Source organism: Rutilus rutilus, assembly GCF_951802725.1.
Source record: "Rutilus rutilus genome assembly, chromosome: 1".
Classification (NCBI taxonomy): domain Eukaryota; kingdom Metazoa; phylum Chordata; class Actinopteri; order Cypriniformes; family Leuciscidae; genus Rutilus; species Rutilus rutilus.
In genome coordinates, this window is record NC_140209.1 from 11,408,800 (window position 1) to 11,435,905 (window position 27,106).

The 27,106-nt window shown below is 38.3% G+C and overlaps 1 protein-coding gene across 8 annotated transcripts in view; it reads right to left on the reverse strand.

The window, feature by feature from the left end:
• LOC311287327 (uncharacterized protein) overlaps window positions 1-23,677 on the reverse strand; it is a 40,016-nt gene extending 16,339 nt beyond the window's left edge. For 2 of the 8 annotated variants that reach the window (XM_084404071.1, XM_084404068.1), the window contains exons 1-3: window positions 23,616-23,668; window positions 20,987-21,241; window positions 11,644-13,651 (exon numbers count right to left, since the gene is read on the reverse strand). In XM_084404071.1, coding sequence (XP_084260197.1) covers window positions 11,644-13,651; window positions 20,987-21,044 — 2,066 coding nt within the window. In that variant the 5' untranslated portion in view covers window positions 21,045-21,241; window positions 23,616-23,668. Of the gene's footprint in view, window positions 1-9,610; window positions 10,169-10,445; window positions 10,543-11,643; window positions 13,652-17,693; window positions 17,714-17,818; window positions 17,841-20,986; window positions 21,242-23,615 lie in introns of those variants that run through there. The other 6 variants (XM_084404066.1, XM_084404070.1, XM_084404067.1 and 3 more) reach the window with 6 other exon arrangements.
• Between the last annotated feature and the right edge of the window lie 3,429 nt (window positions 23,678-27,106).

Genomic DNA, 27,106 nt, shown 5'->3' on the forward strand with positions numbered 1-27,106 from the left:
AACAACATTATTTACCTCAGAATTTAAGTTTTTAGTTTTCAACCCTCTGTTGAGTACCAGAATAAAATTTGGATGAAGTTATTCCAATTTAGGTTTCATCACTTGTTGCTTGGGCAAACAAGGAGGTATTTAAAGTTAAAGCAAGGGATGTCATTTCTCATCTACACTGCCGCTATCATGTCCCTGATATGTGGTTTTATCTGATTCTCAAGCCCCACCGGATTTTGCGGTCTCCGGTCTAACTGGGTATGCCGACCCATTCTATAAATGTGTCTATATGAGGTGCGTCTAAATTTCCCCTCAACACTTCTAAAAGGCAAAAGAGAATTGACTTACCAAACGGCTGAAGAAAGAGAAGGACATCTTATTTCTCTTACTTGTTGCAAGTCCCAATATTTCGCTGAAAAGACACTCGCAACCTGAAGAATCACGGAGGGACTGTCACCACTTTGTAAGGACCATCCATTGGCCCAACGACGGAATCCAACGGCCTGGCGAAGGTTTAATACGTGTATGTCTTTTCAGCGCTCCAGTGAAGTTCACTTAATTTATTGGAATTTAGTTGTAGTATTACTTTAGCTCTATGCATAATCTGACTCCAATTTCAAATGATAATCAAATTTAGATCGTATTTCTGATTAGAAAATAATCATAAATATTGATTATGAATTAATTTAGATCTTTGATTATTCTGAGTATCCCATACTTTCAGTTATTAATTCATTATGGACCCAATGCCGCATAGAGATCACGTCGGCCAGTTTGTGTTTCTCACGGACACAAACTTGTTAATTCTGATTTTAGTCAGAGGATGTAGGGTTTGCTAATACCTCTAAAGTCGGTTGCCTACTGCTCACTCGAACAAGAGAGTGTAGTTTAATTTAGCCATTTCCATACAACTTGCTAAATCAGTGATAGACAGAAATCAAAAGGTCTTCAGATGACGTGCCTACTGCTCCGTTCATTCATGTGCCTGTAGTTTGACCTACCTTAACTAAGAATTGCCGTAGCACCAGCCTCCTTAATATATTAAAATAATGATTTCAGAATACTTCAGAATAAATCAAGATGTAACATTTATTTGCCAGGTAAAAATGTATCATGCCAATTACAGAAGTAAATGATTAAAAGCCAATTCAGAAAATATCGGACATCATTTACTCAAAGATGACTCTAAAAGTAAGCAATGTTTTCCTGACAGAGACACACAGTAATGTGTCAGGGCTTTCCAACAGGAAAATACTGAAACATCACTGTGGGGGATGATCCTGGTAAAGGGTCCCAAAGATTGCTCTGTCCCCTCGTCTTAAATACCAGACCAGAACAAAAGGGGTTATACAAATGTTGTTTAGAGTTGTTTGGGCCAATCCATGTTCACCAGGGGGGTAGCACCTGGGGTGTATTCCAGAAAGCAGGTTATGTGACTTACCCGGGTAAGTTTAGGAGTAAGTAAGCGGATAACCTCTGCTTTCGGTTCCAAAAACGGAGGTAACTTTCGGGTAATGTAAGTAACCATAGCAACTGACTCTCTGAGGATAACCTGCTCCGGAGCAGGTTATGTTGCAGGGTTAGTTTGTTTCAGAGAGGTTTCCGAGCATGGCGTGCCCTTTTGATGAGGATCCTGTGGACGTAGAGGCACAGATTATACGGGGTTTTTTTCGCCGTGAGAGGGTGATAAGACCACGTATCGATGTCTTTTCTTATCCTAACGAATATTTGCAGGAGCGCTATCGTTTTTCTAGGGAGTCATTAATTTATTTAACAAACCTACTAAAACCACAAATCTCAAACGTGACAAACCGCGGGTCAGCGCTTAGCGCCGAACAAATTCTTTGTATTGCTCTGCGCTTTTTTGCTACGGGGAGTTTTCTCTACAATGTGGGCGATGCAGAGCATGTGGGAAAGACAACAGTGTGTAGAGCCGTTCGTACAGTATGCATGGCACTGAAACGGTTTCTACACACTTTTGTACAGTTCCCTGGCCATAAACCTGTGCGCCTTATTAAAGAAGAATTCTACAGGGTGGCAGGTTTGCTCTCAGAAATTCTGTCATCTACTTCATTTAAATTACATTTTTTAACAGGTTTATTTTGACTGCACAAACACACGTGAAGATTACACAGACTTCTTAAACTTGAAATTAATCTTAATTTCAGGGTTCCCAAACGTGATTGGGTGCAATGATGGCACCCACATTCCTATTAAAGCTCCATCTATCAATGAGGGAGACTATGTTAATAGGAAGTCTGTGCATAGCATCAATGTGCAGGTAATAGCTATATTTTGGCTCCTTAATATTGGTGTTACAAATAATAAACTTATTGTTCTCCACAGGTAATATGTGATGCCACCCACCTCATCACTAATGTTGAGGCAAAATGGCCTGGGTCTGTACATGATGCCAGAATATTTAGAGAGTCATCTCTGTGCAACAAATTTCAACAGGGTACGTTTTGTTAGACAAATGCTTGTAGTCTTTATTACATTTACAAAACACCTCAAACATTACAGGACACTTCTATGGTTACTTGCTGGGGGACAGAGGATACCCTTGCCTCCCCTATATGATGACACCCTACCCTGATCCTGAGCCCGGACCACAGACACGCTTCAACCTGTCTCACAGCAGAACACGGGCCAAGGTGGAGATGACAATAGGCATTCTGAAGGCGAGGTTTCAGTGTCTGCGTGGGCTCAGGGTCACTCCAAATAGGGCATGTGACATCACAGTTGCTTGTGTGGTACTTCACAACATTGAGGAGATAATAAGAGGAGAGAGGCATCCCCCCTGTCCTGATGAAGATGACCTAGAACAACACCCATTGAATCTAGCAGACCACAGAGATGGCAGAATGCTTAGAGACATGATTTGTCAAAATCACTTTATTTAATGTGTTCTATTTCTTCATATCCTGAAATAAAAGAGACATGACAGATTTGCATTTATTGCTTTATACACACACACACACACACACACACACACACACACACACACACACACAAAACCCCCCCCAAAAAATAACAGATTCATGTTCACATACGATTCTCACATTAAGGCGATGCTCCAGTAGTTCTATTTCAAGTTTGGCCTTTTTAATGGCCAGCCTTTTCTCCTCTAGCTGAAGCTGTATAAGGTCCATGTCCATGTCAGTTTTTTTAATTTGCCTTAATAGATTGACCTTATACAGCTCCTTTGCAGACAACTAGGAAGGCAAAGTAAATAGGATGGTCAAAGAAGAAAATCTGCCACATAGTAACATTATGTAAATAAGGACAACCAGGGACAAGTTTTTACACTGCTAAGATTATGTGTAGAGGTAGATGGACCCTCATCTGCATGTACATCCCCAGCTAGATTCTGTCACAGGACAAATGACACATTTTTCACTCCATCTAAAAAGCTATGCATTGTCCAGTATATGCATCATACCTCTGTGGGTCTCCCAGCACTTTCTAATTCAGTCACAGCAGATGTGGTCCTCTCATCATCATCCTAGAGTGGAAATATGCAAGGTTACTTTGTCTGGCAGACAAAGTGAAAGATCTAAAAGCAACTGGTTCTTAAAATGCATCACTAACAATTGTGACAGACTGTGTGGTTTCAGGAGGATCCAATAATACAATGCGTCCATCAGCAACTGCAAGAAAAAAAGATACTCAATGTGTAAATTACTAAAGTATGACAGATACTGAATAAAGGCATTAGGAACATGCAAGAATAATAATAAAAAAAAAAACAGATTACTGTATACAGCATATATGCTGTAAAATAGAATATGTATGCATAATGCACAAGTGAAAATGACTGCATTTGGGAAGCATTTAGCCTTCTTCCTAATGACAAGAGTTAATGATCGTTTTGTCCAAACGTATGACTAAATAATCATAAGTACTAATATGGTAAACCTACATTGTACCAAGTCACTTGAGTTGTTGTGGTAGGTAGCAAAGTCTGACGAAGTGCCCTCTGGAATACCATCGACCACAGGGCGACCTTTATTAAGTGAAAGAGCCAACTCCTCAGATGGGGTGAGAGGAGGTGGAGGTGGACCCCCGCCAGTTAGACGGGCCTCAGCCTTCTTTCTATTACTATATAGGAAGAATACTGTAAAAGTAACTTAAGACATTGATCTTACAACAGTTAAAATAAAATTACCTTTTTGGAGAATGTTTTTGTGTTTCATTTTGACTTGGGAAAGAGTTCTTTTGGCTCCAGAAGGATTACACCTTATAAAACAAGAGGCCTAAATATTTCTTGTCAATATACATTGCACTGTATTCTTAAGAAACTGATGTAGAGAAAAGTAAATGCTTGTCGAGTCATGCCACATGCTCAAAAAGACAATTGTTCAACTTTACAAATTAACAAAAGAAAGGCAAGCATATTTAAAATGTAATAAAAAATAAAAAAACGTACGCATTTACTCTGTCAGTTATTTTTTGCCAAGCCAATTGTCTTTCCCTCGCATATGCAGCTGTATTGCTTTTTTTCATTATAATGGGCTTGAACTCCTCATAAGTCAACATTAAAACTTCTAACTCCGCTTCGGAGAAGTACGCCGCAGGGCCGGCTCTAGCCCTTTGGTTGCCCTAGGCAAGATTGAGTTTTTGCGCCTTATAAGAAAATAAGAAAATTGATACGTATTTATTAAACTATACAAAAAAAAAAAATACAAAAGTTCATTTATTTCTGTAATTCAACTTAAAAGGTGAAACTGATATATTAGACTCATTACATGCTCTCACTTATTAGTGAGATATTTAAATTCAAGGCTTTATTTGTTATAATTTTGATTATTATGGCTTACAGCTTATGAAAACCCCAAAATCAAAATCACAGAAAATTAGAATTGATATGTCATAAGCTGTAAGCCATAATAATAACAAACAAAGGCTTGAAATATCTCACTTTGCATGTAATGAGTCTGTATAGTTTCACCTTATAAGTTGAAATACCGAAATAAATGAACGATATTCAAATTTTTCGAGTTTCACCTGTAGTCACTCCAACACTTCAACAAGCAAAATATGACTTAAATGATACACACTAACGTTAATAAGTTGCACGTTCAAAAATGCTACAAAGAATATTCATTGATGAACAAACAAAAATGCACTAATAGTCACTTCAACGCTTCAACAAGCAAATTATGACTTGAAGAATCAACTGTAATAAATTGTTCATACACAAATTCTACAAAGAATGTTCAAGGATATTTACCAAATTGGCTTACTTTAAGCAAATTATAACCATTAAATTGGTTTAAATACTCTACAAAAAAAATTGCTATTATGGATAATGTACGTACCACTACAAAATTAAAAGATTTAAGTTCTTTTAGTTCTATCACAATCTCAAATAATAAAAGATGAACAGTTGTTTCTGCCATTTCTATTCACCTTCAAAGTAAATAGCTAGCTAGTGATAGCTTAGTGACAGCAATGAAATGTCCAATATTAGGTGATGTAGGCTACAATACTAAGTAAATTTATTTCATTTGACACCTTAATGGCTATCAGATGAGATGAGAAGACTTACTCTATACTGAGCTTTATTTTTTATCTTCTTCCTTTCTCCGTTTTCGTCCCTGTGCACCAGAGGTTTAGACTTCATTTTCGATCAACGCGCCAGCAGCTGAGCACTTCCCTAACGTAACGTAACGCAACCCTCCCGCCCCCCCATCCAGAAATGGTCGACAAAAATCATAAATTCAATCAAATAATCAGGTTGACAAGTAATTAAACGTGTGGCTGAGGGGGCGCCCTATGATGATCATGTTTAATAAACATGTTTTATTTCGCGTTTCGTTCTAATTCTATGATTAATGGGAAGTAGGTCAAGGGCGACACTAGAGTGCGTCCGCGCCCCCAACACATTTGTCGCCCTAGGCAACCGCCTAGTTCGCCTATAGCAATCGCCGGCCCTGAGTACGCGGCATGTAACTTTTCACCCTTAGTTTCCATGGTGACTCCTGAATTCGGCGTTCCATTGAAAATGCCTTTATATGTTCGCCGTGCGCGCGCATTAACTCGAGGTTATTAGCAGTAGGTTGATTAAAGGGTTAGTTCACCCAAAAATTAAAATTCTGTCAGTAATTACTCACCCTCATGTTGTTCCAACCGCGTAAGACCTTCGTTCATCTTCGGAACACAAATTAAGCTATTTTTGATGAAATCTGAGCCATGTTTCACTCCTCCATAGGCTTCTATGTGACCGAAACTTGCTGGCCCAGAAAAGTTATTAAAGAGATCGTTAATATAGTCCAAGTGACTCCAGTGGCTCAATCTTAAGTATATCAAGCGACGAGAATACTTTTTGTGCGCAAAAACAAACAAAAATAACGACTTTATTCCACTATTCATTTCCTTCTCTCTCGACCTCTAGTTGGTTCGCGTAGTGTTTTTGCGCAGCGCGTCTGTGTTACACGTCACCACGTAGGCTCACTATTGGTCGACGCCGGTCATGTGTGTGTTGCGTGATGACGTGCAACACAGACGCGCAGCGCAAAAACACTACGAGGCCCAGAGAGAAGGAAATGAAAAGTGGAATAAAGTCGTTATTTTTGTTTGTTTTTGCGCACAAAAAGTATTCTCGTCGCATGATAAACTTAATGTAGTGCCACTGTAGTTACTTGGACTATTTTAACGATGTTTTAATAACTATTCTGGGCCGGTGAGTTTCGGTCACACTGGAAGCCTATGGAGGAGTCAAAATTCTGTCAGATTTCATCAAAAATATCTTAATTTGTGTTCCGAAGATGAACGAAAGACTTACATGGTTGGAACAACATGAGGGTGAGTAATTACTGACAGAATTTTCATTTTTGGGTGAACTAACCCTTTAAACTAACTCGACACAGGTGTTTTGGAACCGACATACCCCAAGTAAGCAGGTTTTGTGTTAATCAACCCAGAGTTCAGGGTTAATCTGATGGTAAGTTAACCCAGCTTTCTGGAATACACCCCTGGTTTCTTGAGATATCGTAAAGAGATATCAGCCAGAGAGGAGATACAGGATTCTCCTAGTTCTCAATCTTTCTCATTAAACCAGTGACTGCAATGAAATTAAGACCATTTTACCAATCGCACTGAGACACTTAAAATGCTACCAAACATGAAAAGGAAAAACAACATATTCACAAGATACACCATATGTGTTATAGACATTCTTAATGAACTTTCAGTGCCTTGAGGAGGGAGAGGGGGGATGAGTTGAAGTCAAACAAGGGGACAAGGAGATAAGTTTGGGCAGGACAAGATTCTGTGCTCTGTCTTTGCTATCTGCTGTCCAGGGTGCATTTTATGGCTTTATTGCAGGGTGCGTTTTGTTTTAGCAGGAAAATCAGTTCTTACACTTTTTTCAGTTATTTATAAACATGTTAATGGCAAAGGTGTAAATTCACTCTATATAGCACAAACAGGGCTACCATAATATGCGAGCAACGTGTATGTAGATGTTTGTATTTTTAAGAGAATAATGTTTATGCGTGGTTATTGGAAAAAATAAAAATGAAAGTTGCTGAAATAAGACCACAAAACTCATACTAAATATGTGTCCACAAGACTTTTGACTAATGGATGTTGTCGCTTCGAGTTCTGGCTTCAAAATTATGTGAAAATAGTCTTGCTTTATCGTTCACATAAAACAATACATTGATTTAAAGGGATAGTTCACTTTGAAATTAAATTTTGGTATGTTTTAGCTTACCTCAAGGGCATCCAAGATGTAGGTGTCTTTTTTTCCGCAGTAGTTTCAATTTTGATATTTTTAGGTCAAACCGTTCTTGTCTCTCAGTCATATCATGCAGGTCTATGGTCACCACCTCAAAGAGCATGCACATAGTCCAAATTAAAACAATTCCCCATCGTCCAAATTAAACAATTCCCCATCGTAAGTACACATTGATGACCTAAGACACGAAACGAGCAGTTTATTTGAGAAAACGAACAGTATTTATATCGTTTTTACCTCTTGTAACACAGCCACGTCCAAGTGATCTGAGGGCGCGGGCGCTTCCTGCTGTGTGACGTGTGCGCAGACTGGTGCATAGATATATACACTAGATGTCGCCTTGGCTACGGCAGTTCATTGGAACGAATGTCTTTAATGTGACATCTAGTGTATATATCTATGCACCAGTCTGAGCACACGTCAGACAAGAACGGTTTGACCTAAAAATATCAAAATTGAAACTACTGCGGAAAAAAAGACACCTACATCTTGGATGCCCTTGAGGTAAGCTAAAACATACCACAATTTAATTTCAAAGTGAACTATCCCTTTAAATTGTGTAAAACAGGTTTTGCTTGGAAAGCCAATATGTGAGGGAGGCGTGAACGAGGAGTGGTTTACACCTGAGAATACAATGTCCCACCCATTATGTGTAATGAGCCATTCATTCAGGTGTGACACTGACTGAGCCACAATGCAAGGACAAAAGATATATTTAGAAGAAGACTTATATTGACTATTTAAGATTTTGCTTACATCTATCTTGTAAATATGTTTTGCTATTTTATTAAAAAGGTTACAATTACAACAATAATTACAATTTCAACAGTATTTCAAGTGTACTCTTTCTTTGTAAAAAACTTTATTATAACCTACATATAATTATCATATTATCATACATATTTATCATATGTATTCTTTAGTTTGAATATAGCCAACATTGGAACAGCTAACATCTTAGTTGATGACTTTATTTTTGACAAAAATTGTATTTTATATATATATATATATATATATATAACATATGAGCAGAAATTGCTAAACAAAAGCTTATTTGATGTGGCAGTATATTCTACAGTAAAAACTGTACCCAAATCTAGTCAACAAAATGTTGTCTTTCATATTTCGCCTGACTGTAACGTTGTTTTTATGAAATATTAGGGCATATAAATGTTAATTTGCAGTTTAATACGTTGCTTATACAAATAGACTACATTTTATTTCAACATATTTCAGTCGATTTTTACTCATCTCAGTATAGCAATACAGTTTGCTAAAACATCATCATTCATTTCACACACAGAAAGCGATTTAAATTTAAACGGTCTTTTTGCGAGCTGTGGTAAACAGCGCGCATCTCTGCCGTTCATTCATTCACAAACAGAAACGCGATTCACTTGAGAAGGAAAAAAAACTTAATACAGTATTCCTCAGCTCAGTCGGATCCTTGCTCCTCGAAATACCCGCACTTTTGAGGTACATTTTCCATTATTATTATTATTCCTCACAGCGCTGCGAGACGGTGTAAACAAGTAATGATCTGAATAAACTTGTGTTTTCTCGAGCTGATATGGGGGCGTTCACAGGTTTGCGTGGATTGCCTCAGTCATTTGCGTTTGAATAGCGCACGCTCTCCGTGGGCGGGGTCACATTAAAAATAATTAGATGAGATGAGAACGACTGACATCTCGCTCTTTTCTTACAGATTACATAAACTGAGAATATTTATTTTTTATATAAATTACTTCATTTAAAAGAAGAGAATTCAAGCTTCATGCCTGTGTGTCTGTATGCCTGTTTGACTGAGAATTCGCTGAGTTACAGTTCATTTTCGGACGAGTTTCAGAATGGACTTCACTGACAGAGAGAAGGCAGAACTCGCTTCGTGTCTATTTTTATTTATTTTTGCAAAAAGCACAACACTTTGTTTTTATTGTGAGTATACACAAAAATAATACACATTTAACAGAATCGATTGATGTATGAAACTTGTTTGTAATATCAAAGTCAACAGAGCAAAATTAATCTCTTTTGAACTGATAAAAAAAAAAGGGAGCTGGTATTGCCAGGGGGTTAATCAATCATAACTTGAAGTACAAAAATTTATAAAAATTAAAACTAACGAGACAGATCTCAAACAATGACCAAGTTACAATCAATTTCAGATTCACGTCTCTGTTAAAAGTGTTACGGCCTCTTCTTCAGCTCCTGAACATGAAAGTGTTTTTCCGGTGTAATTTTTCTGGTGCTCTTCTTCTGAATGAGAAGGCAGAAGTGATTTCAGAATGAAGGCCCGAGTGAAACTCTTCCCGCATTGATCACATGTGTAAAGTTTCTCTCTCCGCTGTGGATCCTCATGTGAATCTTCAGACTTGATTTACATGTGAAGAGTTTTTTAGGCTTCTGTTTTTCCTTTCTCGTTCACGTCCATCAGGTCTAAAAGAAACATTAAATCAAGTGAGATTTCAAATGAGAGACAAATGTGAAATGAAAAGTGAAGCTCAAAGTCAAGATCACTGATGAGTTCAATAGTCATTTTAATCTCATCAAATCTGGTGGACAACGGCTGTGCACGATTATGATCTATTTTAATGTCATGAAGATGATTTGTGTTATAAATCACTAGTTTGGTAATGAATCAATGTAAATCTGGTGAGCATCAGCATGTTCTTCATCATGAAGAATGAATGAGGAATCAAGAATAAACACCAACCTCTTTGTTCTTCAGTATCATGATGTTTCATTCTGCAGGTTCTGGCTCACTGGCGCTCTCTCTGTCCTCTCCTTCCAGATGCTTTCTGGCAGTTCTGCTAAAAACAAACAAGTTTCATTTCTTACAGACATGATGAGAGAGGAATAATCAATATTTCAAGTACTAAGGCTAATCACATGTTAAAAAAATAGTGACCTTGATCATGTAACCTAACAGTGTTGTTCAATAAAACCCAAATGATTACTTACTTTAATACTTTATTTGAACCAATTATTGCTTGTTATTATATATTTGTATTTTAATGGCTGTTGTTTCACTTAGATCTATCTTTATTACCACATTTTTGTTCGATTACTCGATTTACCGGTGGAATAATTGGCAAAATACTCAATTACTAAAATAATCGATAGCTGCAGCCCTACTTTACTTTTGCTTTAAAAAAGGATTTCATAGAAATTTGAATTTCCTTTGGAGTTTCACTACTGAAGTCCTGTTTATTTTTTTCATCTAGCTGTGCTGAACAGAAGCCCAGAACATGTGGATATACTGACATTCAGAACATGCTGACTTTCTCAGACTTATTATTTTTCATTTTATGTTTGTATAAATTTTTTTACTAAATTAGTCAATAGATTAATCGATACAAAAATAGTCGTTAGTGGCAGCCCTAGAAAAATCTATTATGGAGTGGAAATGGCTTATAAGTCAATAAGCGGTCCTCTGCCGCCATCTACTGTTTATAGTACATTTTTAAATAAATATGTTGGTTTGCTAAGGGGAAGTGTTGGGTGAGTAAATCATGCGCTAATTTTCCTTTTTGGGTGAAATATCCCTTTAATTGCCTTCTAAAGGTTACACGGTTGTTGATGGGCCCTGTTTCTCATGACATTTTCTTGTTACTTGTTTTTTTATTTTTGATTGTTTCTAACATGTCCTGTTCTGTAGACTTGCTCTTTATTTATAGTTTTTATACTGTAGTGTACATACAACCAGTAAAACATGTCCTGTTCTGTAGACATGGTTATTATGTATTTATTCATGTTGTACCAGTTCAATATGACTGTCAGTTTAAATAAACCTTGTGTTTATTTGTTATAAATCTATTTTGATGCGTTTTCCCGTAATTTTACATGTTTAAAATATAAAAATTAATATCGATATCACAATATCACATTTGGTCAATATTGTTCACCCCTACCGTGATTTCTGACTGCGGTGATGTGGTTTCTCCACTGCATGGATCTTCATGTGTCGCTTCAGGTCACTTTTAACAGAGAAACTCTTTCCACACTGATCACACGTGTGCGGTTTCTCTCCAGTGTGGATCCTCTCATGTGTTTTATGATCTGCTGAACAAATGAATCTCTTGTCACACTGATCACACTTGTAAGGTTTTTCTCCAGTGTGGATCCTCTCGTGTGTTTTCAGATGTATTGACTGACTGAATCTCTTGTCACAGTGTGAACACTTGTAAGGTTTTTCTCCAGTGTGGATCCTCTCGTGTGTTTTCAGAGATGATGACACACTGAATCTCTTGTCACAGTGTGAACACTCGTAAGGTTTTTCTCCAGTGTGGATCCTCTCGTGTGTTTTCAGAGATGATGACTGACTGAATCTCTTGTCACAGTGTGAACACTTGTAAGGTTTTTCTCCAGTGTGGATCCTCTTATGTGATTGCAGATTTATTAAATATCTGAATCTCTTGTCACAGTGTGAACACTTGTAAGGTTTCTCTCCAGTGTGAATTCTCTGGTGCTGTTTTAAACGGTCCGCTCTAGTAAAAGTCTTCTCACACTCAAAGCACATGTACTCTCTCACACCAGTGTGAATTTTCTTATGTGTATGTAAATGTTGCAGCTGTGAAAAACTCTTTCCACACACAGAACATGAATGCGGCTTCTCCTTCATATGAACTATCAGGTGTGTCTTCAGGGTTGATGCACAGGCAAATGTTTTGCTGCATTGATCACATGTGTACGGCTTCTCTCCGGTGTGGATCCTCATGTGAATCTTAAGACTGTTTTTGTTTGAGAAACTCTTCCCACACTGATCACAAGGGAATGGTTTCTCTCCAGTGTGGATCCTCATGTGTCGCTTCAGGTCACTTTTAACAGAGAAACTCTTTCCACACTGATCACACGTGTGCGGCTTCTCTCCAGTGTGGATCCTCTCATGTGTTTTATGATCTGCTGAACAAATGAATCTCTTGTCACACTGATCACACTTGTAAGGTTTTTCTCCAGTGTGGATCCTCTCATGTTTTTTCAGAGATGATGAGTGACTGAATCTCTTGTCACAGTGTGAACACTTGTAAGGTTTTTCTCCAGTGTGAATTCTCTGGTGCTGTTTTAGACTGTCCGCTCTAGTAAAAGTCTTCTCACACTCAAAGCACATGTACTCTCTCACACCAGTGTGTATTTTCTCATGATTCTGTAAAGTATGCATCAGTGAAAAACTCTTTCCACACAGAGAACATGAATGTGGCTTCTCCTTCGTATGAACTGTCAGGTGTGACTTCAGGTTTGATGCACAGGCAAATGTTTTGCCGCATTGATCACATGTGAACGGCTTCTCTCCGGTGTGGATCCTCATGTGAATCTTAAGACTTTGTTTGTTTGAGAATCTCTTTTCACACTGATCACACATGAATGGCTTCTCTCCAGTGTGGATCCTCATGTGTTCTTTATGGTGTGAATATTGACTGAAATCTTTCCCACATTGATCACACTTAAATGGCTTCTCTTCAGTGTGAACTCTCATGTGAACATCAAGAGTCTGTTTGGTTGTGAAACTCTTTCCACACTGATCACATGTGAACGGCTTCTCTCCGGTGTGGATCCTCATGTGTTCTTTATGGTGTGAAGATTGACTGAAATCTTTCCCACATTGATCACACTTAAATGGCTTCTCTTCAGTGTGAACTCTCATGTGAACATCAAGAGTCTGTTTGGTTGTGAAACTCTTTCCACACTGATCACATGTGAACGGCTTCTCTCCGGTGTGGATTCTCATGTGAAGCTCAAGACTTTGTTTGGTTGATAAACTCTTTCCACACTGAGTGCAGGTGAAAGATTTCTTGGCTCTTCTTTTCTTTAAAAATGTCTGTTTAGTCTTTGAGCGACTCAAAGGTTTTTCTCCAGGTTTGAAATGATGTTCCTCCTCCACTTCACTCAGTTCTTCACTCTCCTCCTCCACTTCCATCAGGTCTGACATCAAAGAAAAAATATTAAATTTCATTTTCAGTACATTAACATAATTAAACGAGAAATATAATGTGAAAGGACATGAAATTGAACCCTGATGTAATAGTATAAAGTAGACAACTGCTATAAAATATGATAATTTGATGCCTTTTATAAATTGATTATATGCCCTTGAAACTTTCCATGAATGAGGTAAATTTATCTTCCAATTATTATTTAAAAAAAATGATAGGCACGAATCCCATGTTTCTTTAACAAAATATATTAAATATATTTGATAAATGACACAATTATCTAACATGATATTAACATTAAAATATACAATACTGCCATATTTTGTCACCAACTTTGAAAATGATATTTATTTTACTAAAAAGGTTTTGAATTATTAATGGCCGTTCACACTAGACTTTTCCTTCATGGACTTCCATTCATGCGCATGTGAAAGTGGGACACCAGAAACACAAGCTCAAGTGAATTACCCTGTGAGAAATAACACAAGCGTTCAGCATTTAAGTGGAGTGGATTGTTTATTTTTTTTAATTTGAATTATTATTATTTGTTATATGTTGAACTTATGTCTGTAAAAAAGCTGCCGCAGAATGTGACGTCCTTTCACGACCGTTGCAGTGTGTAGAAACTTCACAAGCTCAAAGTGTAGTGACCACAGCTTTAACTAGATTTAAATGAACTATTTTATTAGCATTATCTGTGTCCTACATGTTTCACTCAACCCTGTTACTCCTGACATGATTTTCCTCCTTTCAAAAACTGAGCATTTCCTAAAACTAGGATGCGGTATGTGATATGCGATATCCTATATGCGATACGATAATGCTTAAAGTGAGTAAAATAAACTTAAATTATTAAAAATATATATTTTAAATGATATAACCAACATATGTGTTTCACATTATTTTTGTGACAAGAAAACATCCCTACAGCTTCAGAAAGTGAACATCAGTGTTTTACTGTAACATAAGAAGTGTTATTGTAACATCAGTGTAAACCACGGGGTTCAGGGGTTCAGCTTATCCTACATTAGGGTTATTAAACAACAGAAGCTGAATAATCAAATATGAAAATAAAACACGGCTTATTAATTCTGATTATTAAAAGGTAGGTTAGGTAAGATTTGTATAAAAAACTTTTTTTCACATTTGTTAAACTGTCTTTATATACCGATACATAATTAAAATGTAAGTGCTCTGAAAAAGAGAGTATGAAAATCGAGTGACTGTAGACCTTTTAATCTGCAATTAACACAGCTCATTATTTCCATTCGGGACGAAACATTTGATTGGTTTGGCCGACTGTCACTCACTCTCGCAACCATGGCTACCACCACTGTTGCTACAAGATCTGCCCATATGCGCGCGCACCCGTTTGATTTGAGGAGTGCAAGAGAGGCGCTGAACCTACGTAGAGTAAAATTATGGCAGAGAAAGAGCATTCAAAATTCAAAGCACCTCCATATGCAGTCTTGAAGGCAAACAAGGCAAAAACTACTTCCTCGGACCCTGGTTGCCCGCACGTGGGGGGTGGAGTGAATTGAAATAATTAGCTGTGTTTACAACAGTCGTGAGAGGTCTACAGACACTCGATTTTTATACTCTCTTTTTCAAAGTACTTACATTTTAATTATGTATTGGTATATAAAGACAGTTTAAACAAATTTGGAATGTTTTTTTTAGAAAAATCCTACCTACCCTGCCTTTAATTCTACAAAAGTTATTCAGCCAAGAGCAGTGAGTGATTTTCTCTTTATCTTTTGTTCATGACCCCAGTTATTGCAAGCCGTTTCGATACGCATATCGCGATATATACCTCTGCGGTAGGGCTGAACGATTAATTGCATTTGCGATAATATCGCAATATGATGAAACGATTTTTTAACCGCAAAAGCTGCGATTACACTCTGGTCACGTGACACACGAGAGAAAAGCAGTCTACAGATGTAGCATCAACTTGGCACACTACACATACAGGCCTGGCATACAGGAATCAATCATCTGGAAGGGCGTGTTGTGGCCGCCTCCTAAAAACTCACGCCTCTTCCGTCTTGTGCTGAAGCAATAAACTTATTTGTAAACATTTATAACCTGACATTAATAAGGCTACGTCTACATTAATCCGGATACATTTTGAAAACGGCGTTTTCGTTTATAAACGCTCTCCGTCCACACTAGCGTTTTCAAGCGTTTTCGGACGTTTCAGTGTGGATGAGAAACTTTTGAAAAACGCCTGAAAACGCTTTATTGCGCATGTGTAAAACCCCACAAACGCTCACTGATATGATTCAGATGGAAAAATAAATAATAAAGTTATCGCGCAATTCTTCTGACAGGATAATTTTATTTAGTAAAATATCTCACCATTCACTGATGCGTCCAGGTCGCACGCAGACACCATATGTTTGGTCTAAAACGCGACTGTTCTCATGTATTACCGCAGGACAGCAAATGTGAGTAAATTCTGTCATCTTTGCAGGACTGTGATATGAAGAGTGTGCAATGTAGAATATTTTTAGCAATAGTGTGAAAGTGAATAGCACATAACAGGCACAATACTGGTATAAACGTGAATACCTATTGGTACAATATGCGTCACATGACTAAAATTACGTCATCGTTTTTAAATCTCTCCGGTTTCACAGTCCACACTACAACGCAAAAACGGCGTTTTCAAATGTATACGCTTTGGAGTGCGTTTTCAAAAAGCTTAGTTTTCCTTAATAAAAACGCCGTCTCAGTGTGGACGGAAGGCCAAAACGGAGAGAAAAAGATGCGTTTTCAAACGAAAACGTATTAGTGTGGACATGGCCTAAAAGACTGCATCCTCCATTATTTTGGATTAAAGATTCAACACCGTTGGGCTGTTTGGCACAAAATGATACCACGACTGGTAACTCTATGACCTAGTCACTCGCAGATACATGATTTTTCACGATTATAGTCACATCAAATGGATTACAAATCAATAAAGCTGTATAGGCATAATATTTGGGATAAGGGATCATGCATACATCAAGAGAATACATTTTAAACATTTCACAAGACGATTTTGATTCACACGTGGTAGGATCTGTGTGTGTTTGCGGACAGTTCGAGAGTTCAAAACCTGGCGCGTTGAACTTTTGTCCTCGAGCACGGGTTGCGAGGCTATGTGTGTGCGCTTTATTGGTTTTGATGAGATTATCAGTTAGGCATCTGGTTGAACAGAGTCTGGTTGTTTTCTTACGTGTTAAATGAGTGTCTAAATGTAAATGAATGTCCGACAGAGAGTCCCTGGGGGTTCTCTCGAGATTGCTTTTATTGGTCAGCGGATGTTCGCAGAGCCATAAACCAGAGGTCCTTGTTGGTTCGGCAGTAAGGGATCTCTGTTTTCAGATAGACAGTTCAATGATTTACGCCATTTGTTGGCGCCGTTGGGTCTGCGTGTCCTAAAAGGAATAATCTTGGGACAATAGAGGTGTTTGTGGATTAGGATGCTAGTGATTTGATTAGGTCTCAGACCAAAGAGAGTTTGATCACAGGGTAATTTCAGTAATTTAAACATATAGGGGGAAAGCTGGTGATCTGACCATATCCTTTGCGTTACAATATTTTTCCTTCTAAATATCAAATGAGTTGAATTACTTCTGTGAGGGATTTACTTTGTTATAGAAGTTACCAGTGATAATATCGCAATATGATGAAACACGATTTTATAACAGCAAAAGCTGCGATTACACTCTGGTCACATGACACGCGAGAGAAAAGCAGTCTGCAGATGTAGCATCAACTTGGCACACTACACATACAGGCCTGGCATACAGGAAAGAACACTTTGTTCTAATATATATATATATATATAATATATACTAACAAACTACATCATTTCAAAAGAGGTTTGCACTGGCTACCTCTCGCTGCTCGCATCAAGTTCAAGGCATTGACGCTTGCTTACAGATCTATCACAGGCTCAGCTCCCTCCTACTTTCACTCACTCCTACGAGTCTACACCCCTACCAGAAGCCTACGATCGGTCAACGAGCGACGTCTACCAGAAGCCTACGATCGGTCAACGAGCGACGTCTCGTGGTTCCATCACAGAGATCCGCAAAATCACTTTCCAGAACATTCTCATTCACAGTTCCATGCTGGTGGAATGATCTCCTCATCTCCTCACCCTCATCCGGAGTGCAGAAACCCTGGCAACATTCAAAAGACAGCTGAAAACCCTTCTCTTCCGTGAACACTTAAAGGAGCTGTATGTAAGAAATGTATTTCAATTAATCATAAAATGGCCCTGATATGTCACTAGACATTAAGAAATCATGTTCATTTAAAATACTTATATCACTGACAATGGTAGTCCGGCCAGGATATTGTCATTTAAAAAGTGAAGTTGCAGCCCTCAACTGATGTTGATGTTGTCATCTTGTGTTTTGGCCTGAAGCGCCACCCTCCACCTATCTACCAATCACGAAGTCAGTTTTGTTTCGGCATTGGGGTTGCCAGCTCTGCTCTAGTTACCACAGCTACGTAGCAGCCTACGTTCCTGCTTGATCCTGCAGCCTATCTGGCAACCTCGAGTCAGGGGGGAGGGGGAGGGGATACACCGCTCTACAGTCATTTGAAAGTGATTGCAGTACCAGTTTTGGCCACAATCTTACATACGGCTCCTTTAACCTAAAATAACTTAACCTAAAAAAAAACACAACTTTCCTTTTCCTTTAATCCTCGCTTATCGGGCTTATGCTACTTTGAACTTCGTATTTTGAGCACTTCTTGTGTTGCTTTTGCCTCTTCATGATGACTCGCTTAATTTAGTCCTAATTTGTAAGTCGCCTGGGACAAAAGCGTCTGCTAAATGACTAAATGTAAATGTAAAAGAGATCTGTGCATTAGTGTGAATGCAGCTTATCGTATCTAAACTGAGAAATAAAATCACTCACAGCTCTTGAACGGAAAGCGTTCAGACAGCCTACTTTTAAATACTGAAAGCACTCTTTGTTTATTGCTTGTAATGTGTTTTTGTTTCTCTTTGTTATTTACTAGCTTTTGTATTTTGAAGCTATATTAGTTTATATAGCCTATTTAAAATTCATAACATGTTAATTTAATAACTGTTTTTAATAATGCATATGACACATGTAATTAAATAATGATTTTAAAGGTGCCTTATGTAAAAATTGAGGTAAAAATATCCAAAAAATGAGCTACATGCATCAAAAGAATGAGAAGAAATAAGGGCGATGATGTCATTAAAAAAATGTCAAGTTATAGTGCTGCAGAGATATCAACCTCAATTAGCATTAGCATTAATAGCCACGGCCCGACAGGTGTCGTAATACCAGTTTCGGCCATGGGAGGCGGTATGCCGGCAACATAACCACCAGCCAAACATGCAATACACGAATAACTCGCACGGCTGGGCGTACTTGAACCTGATGTCAATCGTGTGGAAAGTAGCCTACTGCCCACTACTACATTCAAATAAAATATGATAAAAAAGGAACAGAACCAGAGTAAACATTGGCACTGCTTTCCATCGCTGGAGACAACTAATGGACATGAAAAAAATGAGGTTTGACTTCGAACTTGCAACATTTCGTTTGGATTGGTAAGTAAGATGCTGTTAGTATTTCGTTAGAAGTTTGTTTTATATGTTTGTGTAGATTTTCGGGAAGTTATAACATAGAAATGTATCGAAGGCTGTTCGATAAACGTATATAACGTTCATAAATACAGTATTGTAATATAGTACACATAGCACAATCTCTATTGCTCTTTTTTTCTTGCCAACTACGTGACCTATATTATGTTTATTAAATGGCTTTCCTGAGGTAAATCTGACATAATTGTTCTCCAGCTGTGTTATTGACCTCTTCACGATGATAAAAAACACTGATTGGTCGATATTATGTATGAGGAATACATTTTGGTAAGTTGTAGCCTAACGTTACTGTATCTTTCAGTGTTCGTGATTTTTTTACTATTAGCTAGTAGAGATGATCGGTTCACATGCGCTAGGGATCTGTCGTGTAACATTTACAAGCGCCAAAACGGTATTTAATTGACAGAATCTGAGAGCTGAGATTTTTTTATATCATAACTAACCTGCTCTGTCTAGTCTGTCGGTCTCCGTGTCCTCTTTGCTTCGCGATTTTTCTGTGCGTGAGAAAATTGATGTGTGGGGTGAGAGCGTGTGAAAAGTGTTTGCGTGTGTCTCACGGTGAATGCGTGAGAGTTGGAAGCTCTGGTTATGTTGGCGCTAGCTTGGTCAACATCAGCGAATGCTGTCTGTCAAATTAATGTAATTCAAACTAACAATAAAAATGTAATATGAACAAAACGAATATGAACATATTCACTGGTAAAGGTGAAGGGGAGTAGCTTGAAGATATTCATACTCTAGAGTAGACCAACTCACTTTCTGGAGGTATACTGCCCCCATCTGGTATGGAATGTGGAGAATGAATTTATTTATTTTTACATAAGGCACCTTTAAGTGTTCTGGTAATGTTGTTGCAAATTGGTAGCCTAGAAATCTAGACGCACCCTAGCGGCAGCATAAATTATTTTGCAGCCAGTGTGGTCTAGCAACTCTCCATTGACTTTTGGAGCTGTAAAAACCTAAATTGGGTCAGGCCAATCACATCGTGTATAGAGTAGGCAGGGCGGGCTTAACATAAATGACGACAGAGTTGCGACGGTTCCCTGCTACTTGAAGACAAAGAAGAACTGCTGCTGGAGAACAGTCTTTCGAATCGGCTTTGGCCGCGACTCTGGAGGATTTGGAATTAAGCTTTTCTTTGAGAAAAGAGCAAATAACAGCACTTAAGTCATTCTTAAATAAGGAAGATGTGTTTGTTGTTTTGCCGGCCAGATTCAAAAGTTAAATCTATCAACTAACGTTAGCTCCGCTGTTGGGAAAACGCTCTGGTTGGTTGAAGCGCTGGACTATTGCGTGCAGAGGGAATTTAAAAGACAGCCGTTTATCCCGCCCCTCGGATTGAGCCGCGTCTATGGTGAGTTGCCAGACACAACATCTTGATGTAGGTCTGGCTTGCCAGGCTAGCAATTTGGGAACCAGAAATAAAATAAATGTCAAATAAAACAGAAAAAATAGTATTTAGCTTGATCTGATGTTGACAATCAATATACAAATGTCTCAAACCTCCCTTTACTGACCATTTGTTGAAAACAAACAAAAAACATTCTGTACCATCTCAGAGTAAACTTTTGTACCCATTTCACAGTTTAACTGTTAATCTAAAAGTGATGAAGTGCTTGAATGTTTCTAGCATGAATGTTCTTCAGCATCATGAATGAATGAGGAATAAACACCAACCTCTTTGTTCTTCAGGATCTTCAGTGTGTTTCATTCTGCAGGGTTCTGGATCACTCATGTTCTCACTGTCCTCTTTAATAAACTCAGTCTTTGCAGATTTCAGCTCTTCCTGATGCTCTGATGCTCGTCTTCACTTGTAGCTGATGGGAATTTACAGCATTTATTGGAGAATTACTGTGGGAGGAGCTTCACTGATGATGTGACTGCAGTGGGAAGAGCTTCACTGATGATGTGACTGCAGTGGGAGGAGCTGATCTGCCAAAATAAAAAATAATATCAGTTCCTGAATTTGTTTTTATACTAAATATCACATCTAAGCATTTATGTCTGTCTGAAGTAAAGTAACTGATGCAAATGTATATCTTATGTTATGGCTAACCACACTCTCCTACTTTTTGCATTACAATATAGACAGAATAATAGAAATGATAAAGAATATAAACATCATAATGCCTTCCAAAAATGAACAGAAAAAGAAAAAAACAGTTGAAAGTATGGACACAGAAATAAATGTATATTTTTGAGCAACAAATACAGTCTGTTGACACCAATGAAATGAGCTTTAAGTTTACAGGAGATCTGAAGACATCAGCATAATAAATGAGGTGAAAACAGGAACTATTGTCATGAAATAAAGAGTGTTTTCAGCAGATCTGTTTATTGATGAGCCTCAGACTATCATTCAACAAGCCATTCAGGATCATCAGCAGATCATCTCACTTTATTCTGAGTGTTAACCGTTAAAGGGTAGGCTAACTAAACCCTAAACCAACTTTTTTTAGTTAATGATCTGTAAGAATGGGGCTTTATTAGTGCTGGTCATTGATTCGAGTAACTTTTTTGACATTTGGGTATAAAGTGTTTTAATTCTACAATATATGGTGTAAAAACGTCTGAGTGCTGCCCTCTTCAGGTTGAACGGTGGCTACTGCAGCTGAATTTTCCTATTGGATGTTGCGGTACTTCGTGGCGTAAGCGGTACTGCGTGACGTAAGCAGGTTCCAGCTCACCACGCCCTCCCTTGGTATGAGCTCACCACACCCTTGGATGAACTAGCATAGATTTATCTGTATTTAGTACAGTGGTAGCACTAGGTGTAGTGTTGTTAGTGGCAACTGCACAGCTTTCCAGCAGACTTGGAAATTAGGCGCCAGTGGTTGAATGCGTGGCCTGGAAGACCGTGAGTGTGAAACATGCATTTTACACGGAATTGCTTTTCCAACGCAATAGAGGTGGAAATGGGTTTCTCCACACAGCTCGCGCTGAAAAGCGACGCAGTGCCAAACGCTGCTCCTCCTACATGGACTCCACCACCGCAGCGGCGTCTTGATGTGAGTGATCATTTTAATCACAATTTATGGTTAGGCTAAAGTTAATCCTCTGGGGTCGACAAACACGCCAGCGCATTTTGCTGGATTTTTTCACATAGCGGAAAAATATGAAAATGCCTACAGAGAGCGCGCACTATTGACATCAACTCGATAAAACTCATCAGATGCATGTACTTTACGTCGTCTCGCGACCCTGTGAGTCACTCTCCATTTTAGAGAGTCTGACAGCGGGTCTCAGGTGCACGCCCCCCCCCCGCTCACGGTTCGTCCCCTGTATCTCCGCTGGGGTCTGCCCACTTTTCTAGCATTTTTCAAATATTGCCAGTGGGTGGAGTCAGGCTCTGACCAGGGGTTTAGTTACCCTTTAAAAACAGATTTTTGAGTCAGGATAGATGATAAAAGCCTGTGAAACTGCCCTATACGCTGATTTCACGCAGCCGTTATTTTGAAATCGAAAGCGAGGCTCCGGTGGGAAGAAAACCGGAAGTGTCGCCTTTAATCATAGGAGAGTCTTGAATGCGATGGCGTATTGTTGTGTTTAATGATGTTGTGTCAATTCTAAAACTGTACATACATTTATTTAATACTTTAGACTATAGTGAAATTCATTTATAAATAAAATAATTTTTTTATATAATTCAGAAAGTAAAAAAAGAAGCAGGAATGAACTATATACATATCCTATATTGGATATTAACATCCAAAAGTGTAAATCGCGGCAGCAGCTTCAGGTTGGTAGTCCAAAGGCATTGTTGTTTATCTTTACTTCCGGGGTTTTTCCCACCGGAGCCTCACTTTCGATTTCAAAATAGCGGGTGCGTGAAATCAGCGTATTGAAAGGAAATACTGTTATTTCTCACCATCTGACACAAATAAAACATAAAAAATATCTAAAACCAAACCAAACTTGATTAACCACCTCATTTAAGTAACGGATTACAATCATTGCACTAATGTTATTCAAAACTGACAAATCCTAAAAAAAAAAACTCATTATAAGCTCATCAATTCCTCTCACAGATCTCAAACTGTAACTCTTGACTTGTCATTCAGTAACAGTTCTCACTCCAAACATCGAGACAATCACACAAACGAACACAAAATCGCTCAGGTCTGAATGAACTCAACATATTCTCCTCATGCTCGCTGCTGCTGCACTAAATGTTTATTTCAGTAGGAAGACGCCAGAAAAGACGCACAAGTATCGCTGTGATCGATGAAAACACTACAGAAATGAGTCTGTCGCTTAATCAAACTGTATAAAGTGAGTGTGATGGTTGTGTAAATATGAGACATACCGTGAACTGTTCTCCTCACCCCAGAAGACTCGACGCTGAAACTCTTCTTCTTCTTCTTCTTCTTCTTCTATATTGACGGCTTGAATTAGCGCCATCTATTGTGGGTTTTGGATCAGAGACTCATTTTACTCCTTTTTTTTCTCATGTCATGCACGATAATGAGGAAGGAAGCAGTTTTTATTTCAAAAAGTACAGCAATTAAATTTATTATTTTGTGTACAAAAAAGTCAAATATTTCTGAGCTAAAGTCACAAGATCATCCGAAACAACAAATATGAAATGTAAATATTAAACCTCTGGTATGTCTGAAATAAAAGGCAAAGCAAAAGATGAGGGAGGGAAGGCATTTGAAAATACTACAAGTTTTCTAATGATACAAAACTTAATGCTAATTGGTGAAATATCCCTTTAAGTCTACCTTTTTCATAAGAATTTATCTACAGATTTTCTGATATAGTGTTTCTAATTTTTCCAAAAGAAATTAAATAAACATTGGTGAACTATCCTGGAAGTCTGAGCATCAACATAAAGAGAAGAAGCAGAGTTAGCTAGACGTGCAAAGACCATCTGCTTTGGAAAGTAAATCTGCAAGATGACCCCGTATGATCTCTCTATCCACGATATTAATGCCCTGTATAACACTTGTCCGAAGATGAACAGAAAGTAATTGACCAGCTTATAAAAATAAATATGGTTAAATTGAACAGCCTTGTCTAATTCCACGTAGTGAATTAAATCTGGTAGATGAGCCCGTTTTCAATTTGATTGTAACGAAAGTTAAACTGAGGAAAGCAGGCGAAGACGTGGATCTAAACAGGGTGATTTAATAAAGTAACACATAAAACAGAGAACACAGAACTCGAAGAACAAAACCAGGGGGATCATAGAGAGAGCGGCAATCATTATAACAACTGACAAAGTAACAAGTGAAACACAAGGGCTATATATACACATGGACAAACAAGCTTAACTGAGGAAACAAGATACACCTGGGAACAATCATTAACTAATAAACAGGAAAAACTACAAATGACTACAAAACCGTGGCACAAAACAGGAAATAATAAAAGTCCACACAAGACAAGTGGAACACAAGACAGGAATCATAACAGAGCCCCCCACTTAAAGCCCATGTTGCAGGTTTTTTGATTTATTTTTTATTAATATAACCTTGTATGAAAATACCATATGAAAAGTAAATGCAGGATTAAAAATTGTTTTGCAAGACATAAGGGCACAAATTTAATACAAAACGTGACAGTTTCCTTGACCGTGTTGAAAAACCGCTTTTTTTCACCATCGCGTCATATGACGTCACATGAGGGAGTCGTTTACAGGTGTCGTGCCGAATTTCGACCCCTGCCGAATTATTACCCCCCTAGTATTGGTAGGTTTAGGATTAGTTGTGGGGGAGGGTTAGGATTAGGGGTGGGGTTAGGATTAGGCAATCAGGTACTGACTTCAATGAGGGGGGGTAATAATTTGGCAGGGGGTCGAAATTCGGCACAACACCGGTGACACGCGTGCATTGATTTTTTTTATTAATAAACTAGTGTTTTCTTACAGTGTCGACTCGGCTGCAAAGATGAAGTTGACGATCACCATATTCATAGTTAACGCTCGAGAGAAATGCACATAATGGATTACATAATCAGAGAGTAGCCTTTTTCTTTTCGTTTTGAATTATTTCGTTTAAAGACATTTCAAGCTTTGTGCATTTGATGTATTTCTCATGTCTGTGTGAGGCATACACTGAGTTTCGTTAAGTTAGGATGAGATGCGCTCCAGTTCACGTGCAATGCAAGTGACCGCGCGGGCGCCTCCATGATTATTTTGTCTGTTCGTTATATTTGCTTCTTATTAATTAGGCCTAAATCCAGGCAATTGTTTGATGAAAAAATGATTAAAATTAAGATACAATTTATACAAAACGAAATTCACTTTAAACAGTTGACATTTTCACAAATTCCAGTGTCCTTCCACACCTCCATCCCCAGTTTGCAAGGAAGAAACAAGCCCTTGAGCCCACTGTATCCTTGTGCAAAACGTACACATACATAGGATTTGTGGAATTCTGTGTATAATAGTCATGGATGTACTGTTTGAAGATTGACAGGGAGAGGACAAGCATACTATTAGGACTGTACTTACAGGTTACAAGCGCTACACTGTTTTTTTTTTTTTTTTTTTTTTTTACTTTATAAAGTCCCCCTTCCTCTGGAAACTGTCTCCTAATGGCTGACACACACAACACATGCAGGTAAGGGTCCAATACTAGCTTTGCTATTGCCTGATACATGATGATAATAATCTGTACAGTATTGTGATCTGAGCATAGTGTTGTACATATCGTCGGCTAACGTGAATACATCTATAAGCTAACACTGTTCTCTCGCCCTGTTCTCCTCACACCACAACTCACCGTTGTTCTGTCTAACCCTGGCCTGTCCTGCTCACTTGGCTTCATATCAGGCTTATAATTATATGATATCATCATATCAATTATATATGAATTATATATATCATACGAGTAAACATTTAGGCTACAATTCCCCCAGCTTTCCGAGCTGTCATTGCGATCCATTGCTTTCCTATTGTTTACTTTGACCGCTCTCCCTCTCTCTAAGTAAAATTCTCTCACAAAAACGACTCCAGAAGCCTAAATAGCGTTTTATAAGTATATGTTTATATTTAAATCTAGGTCCTACATTATTTTTCTATACATTGGCTTACTGGGTACTCTAACCTACAACATGGGCTTTAAGGAGCGGATTCCAGACGCTCCTCAGTGAACAACAGTCCAGGAGGGTGGTGGGGTGGAGTGGAGGCGGTCTTGGGGAGGGATGGAGGGCCAGGTCCATGGAGAGGAAGGCCTGGAGATTGCAGCAGGACGGGAGGCCAGGGCGGAGCAGGCGACATTTTATTTGTCGTTTTGACGGTCTAACATTAAAAAAAACATGAAAAGTGCTTCTCCCCATTTTTTGGTCACAACTGTCTCCATTTGTTTATTATGCAACAAAGATTGTTAAAGTCAACAGATTTACTAACATACCAATCTCTGTGTAAAAATAAATAATGAATACTTTCTAAAGTATTTTTGTCCCCTAGTAATTTGGCTCCCCAGACAGCAAACATAGTGTCGGCCCAGATCCGGCCCACATCTGGTAGCACTAGGTTGCTTTCTGTGTCTTAATCTCAGGTGAAAATGGTCTTTTAGACTGTTGTGGCAAAAACAATAATTAAACAATCATCATCACTGCATAAGAGACACCAAGAATCAAATTGTATTTTAAAAGATATTTATTCTCTTCCATGAGGCTTAGTCACAAAATCACAGCAGCTACCCCGTGACGTGAGCAAGACCTGACACCCAGCCCAGGAAATTCCCTTCTTATACTCCTTCTTCAAGGTCTTTCCTCTGTAGTTTTCCACTCACCCAGCCACATCTAGCTGATTTAGAATAGAATGACCCCTCTAACCCCCCTTGGCTT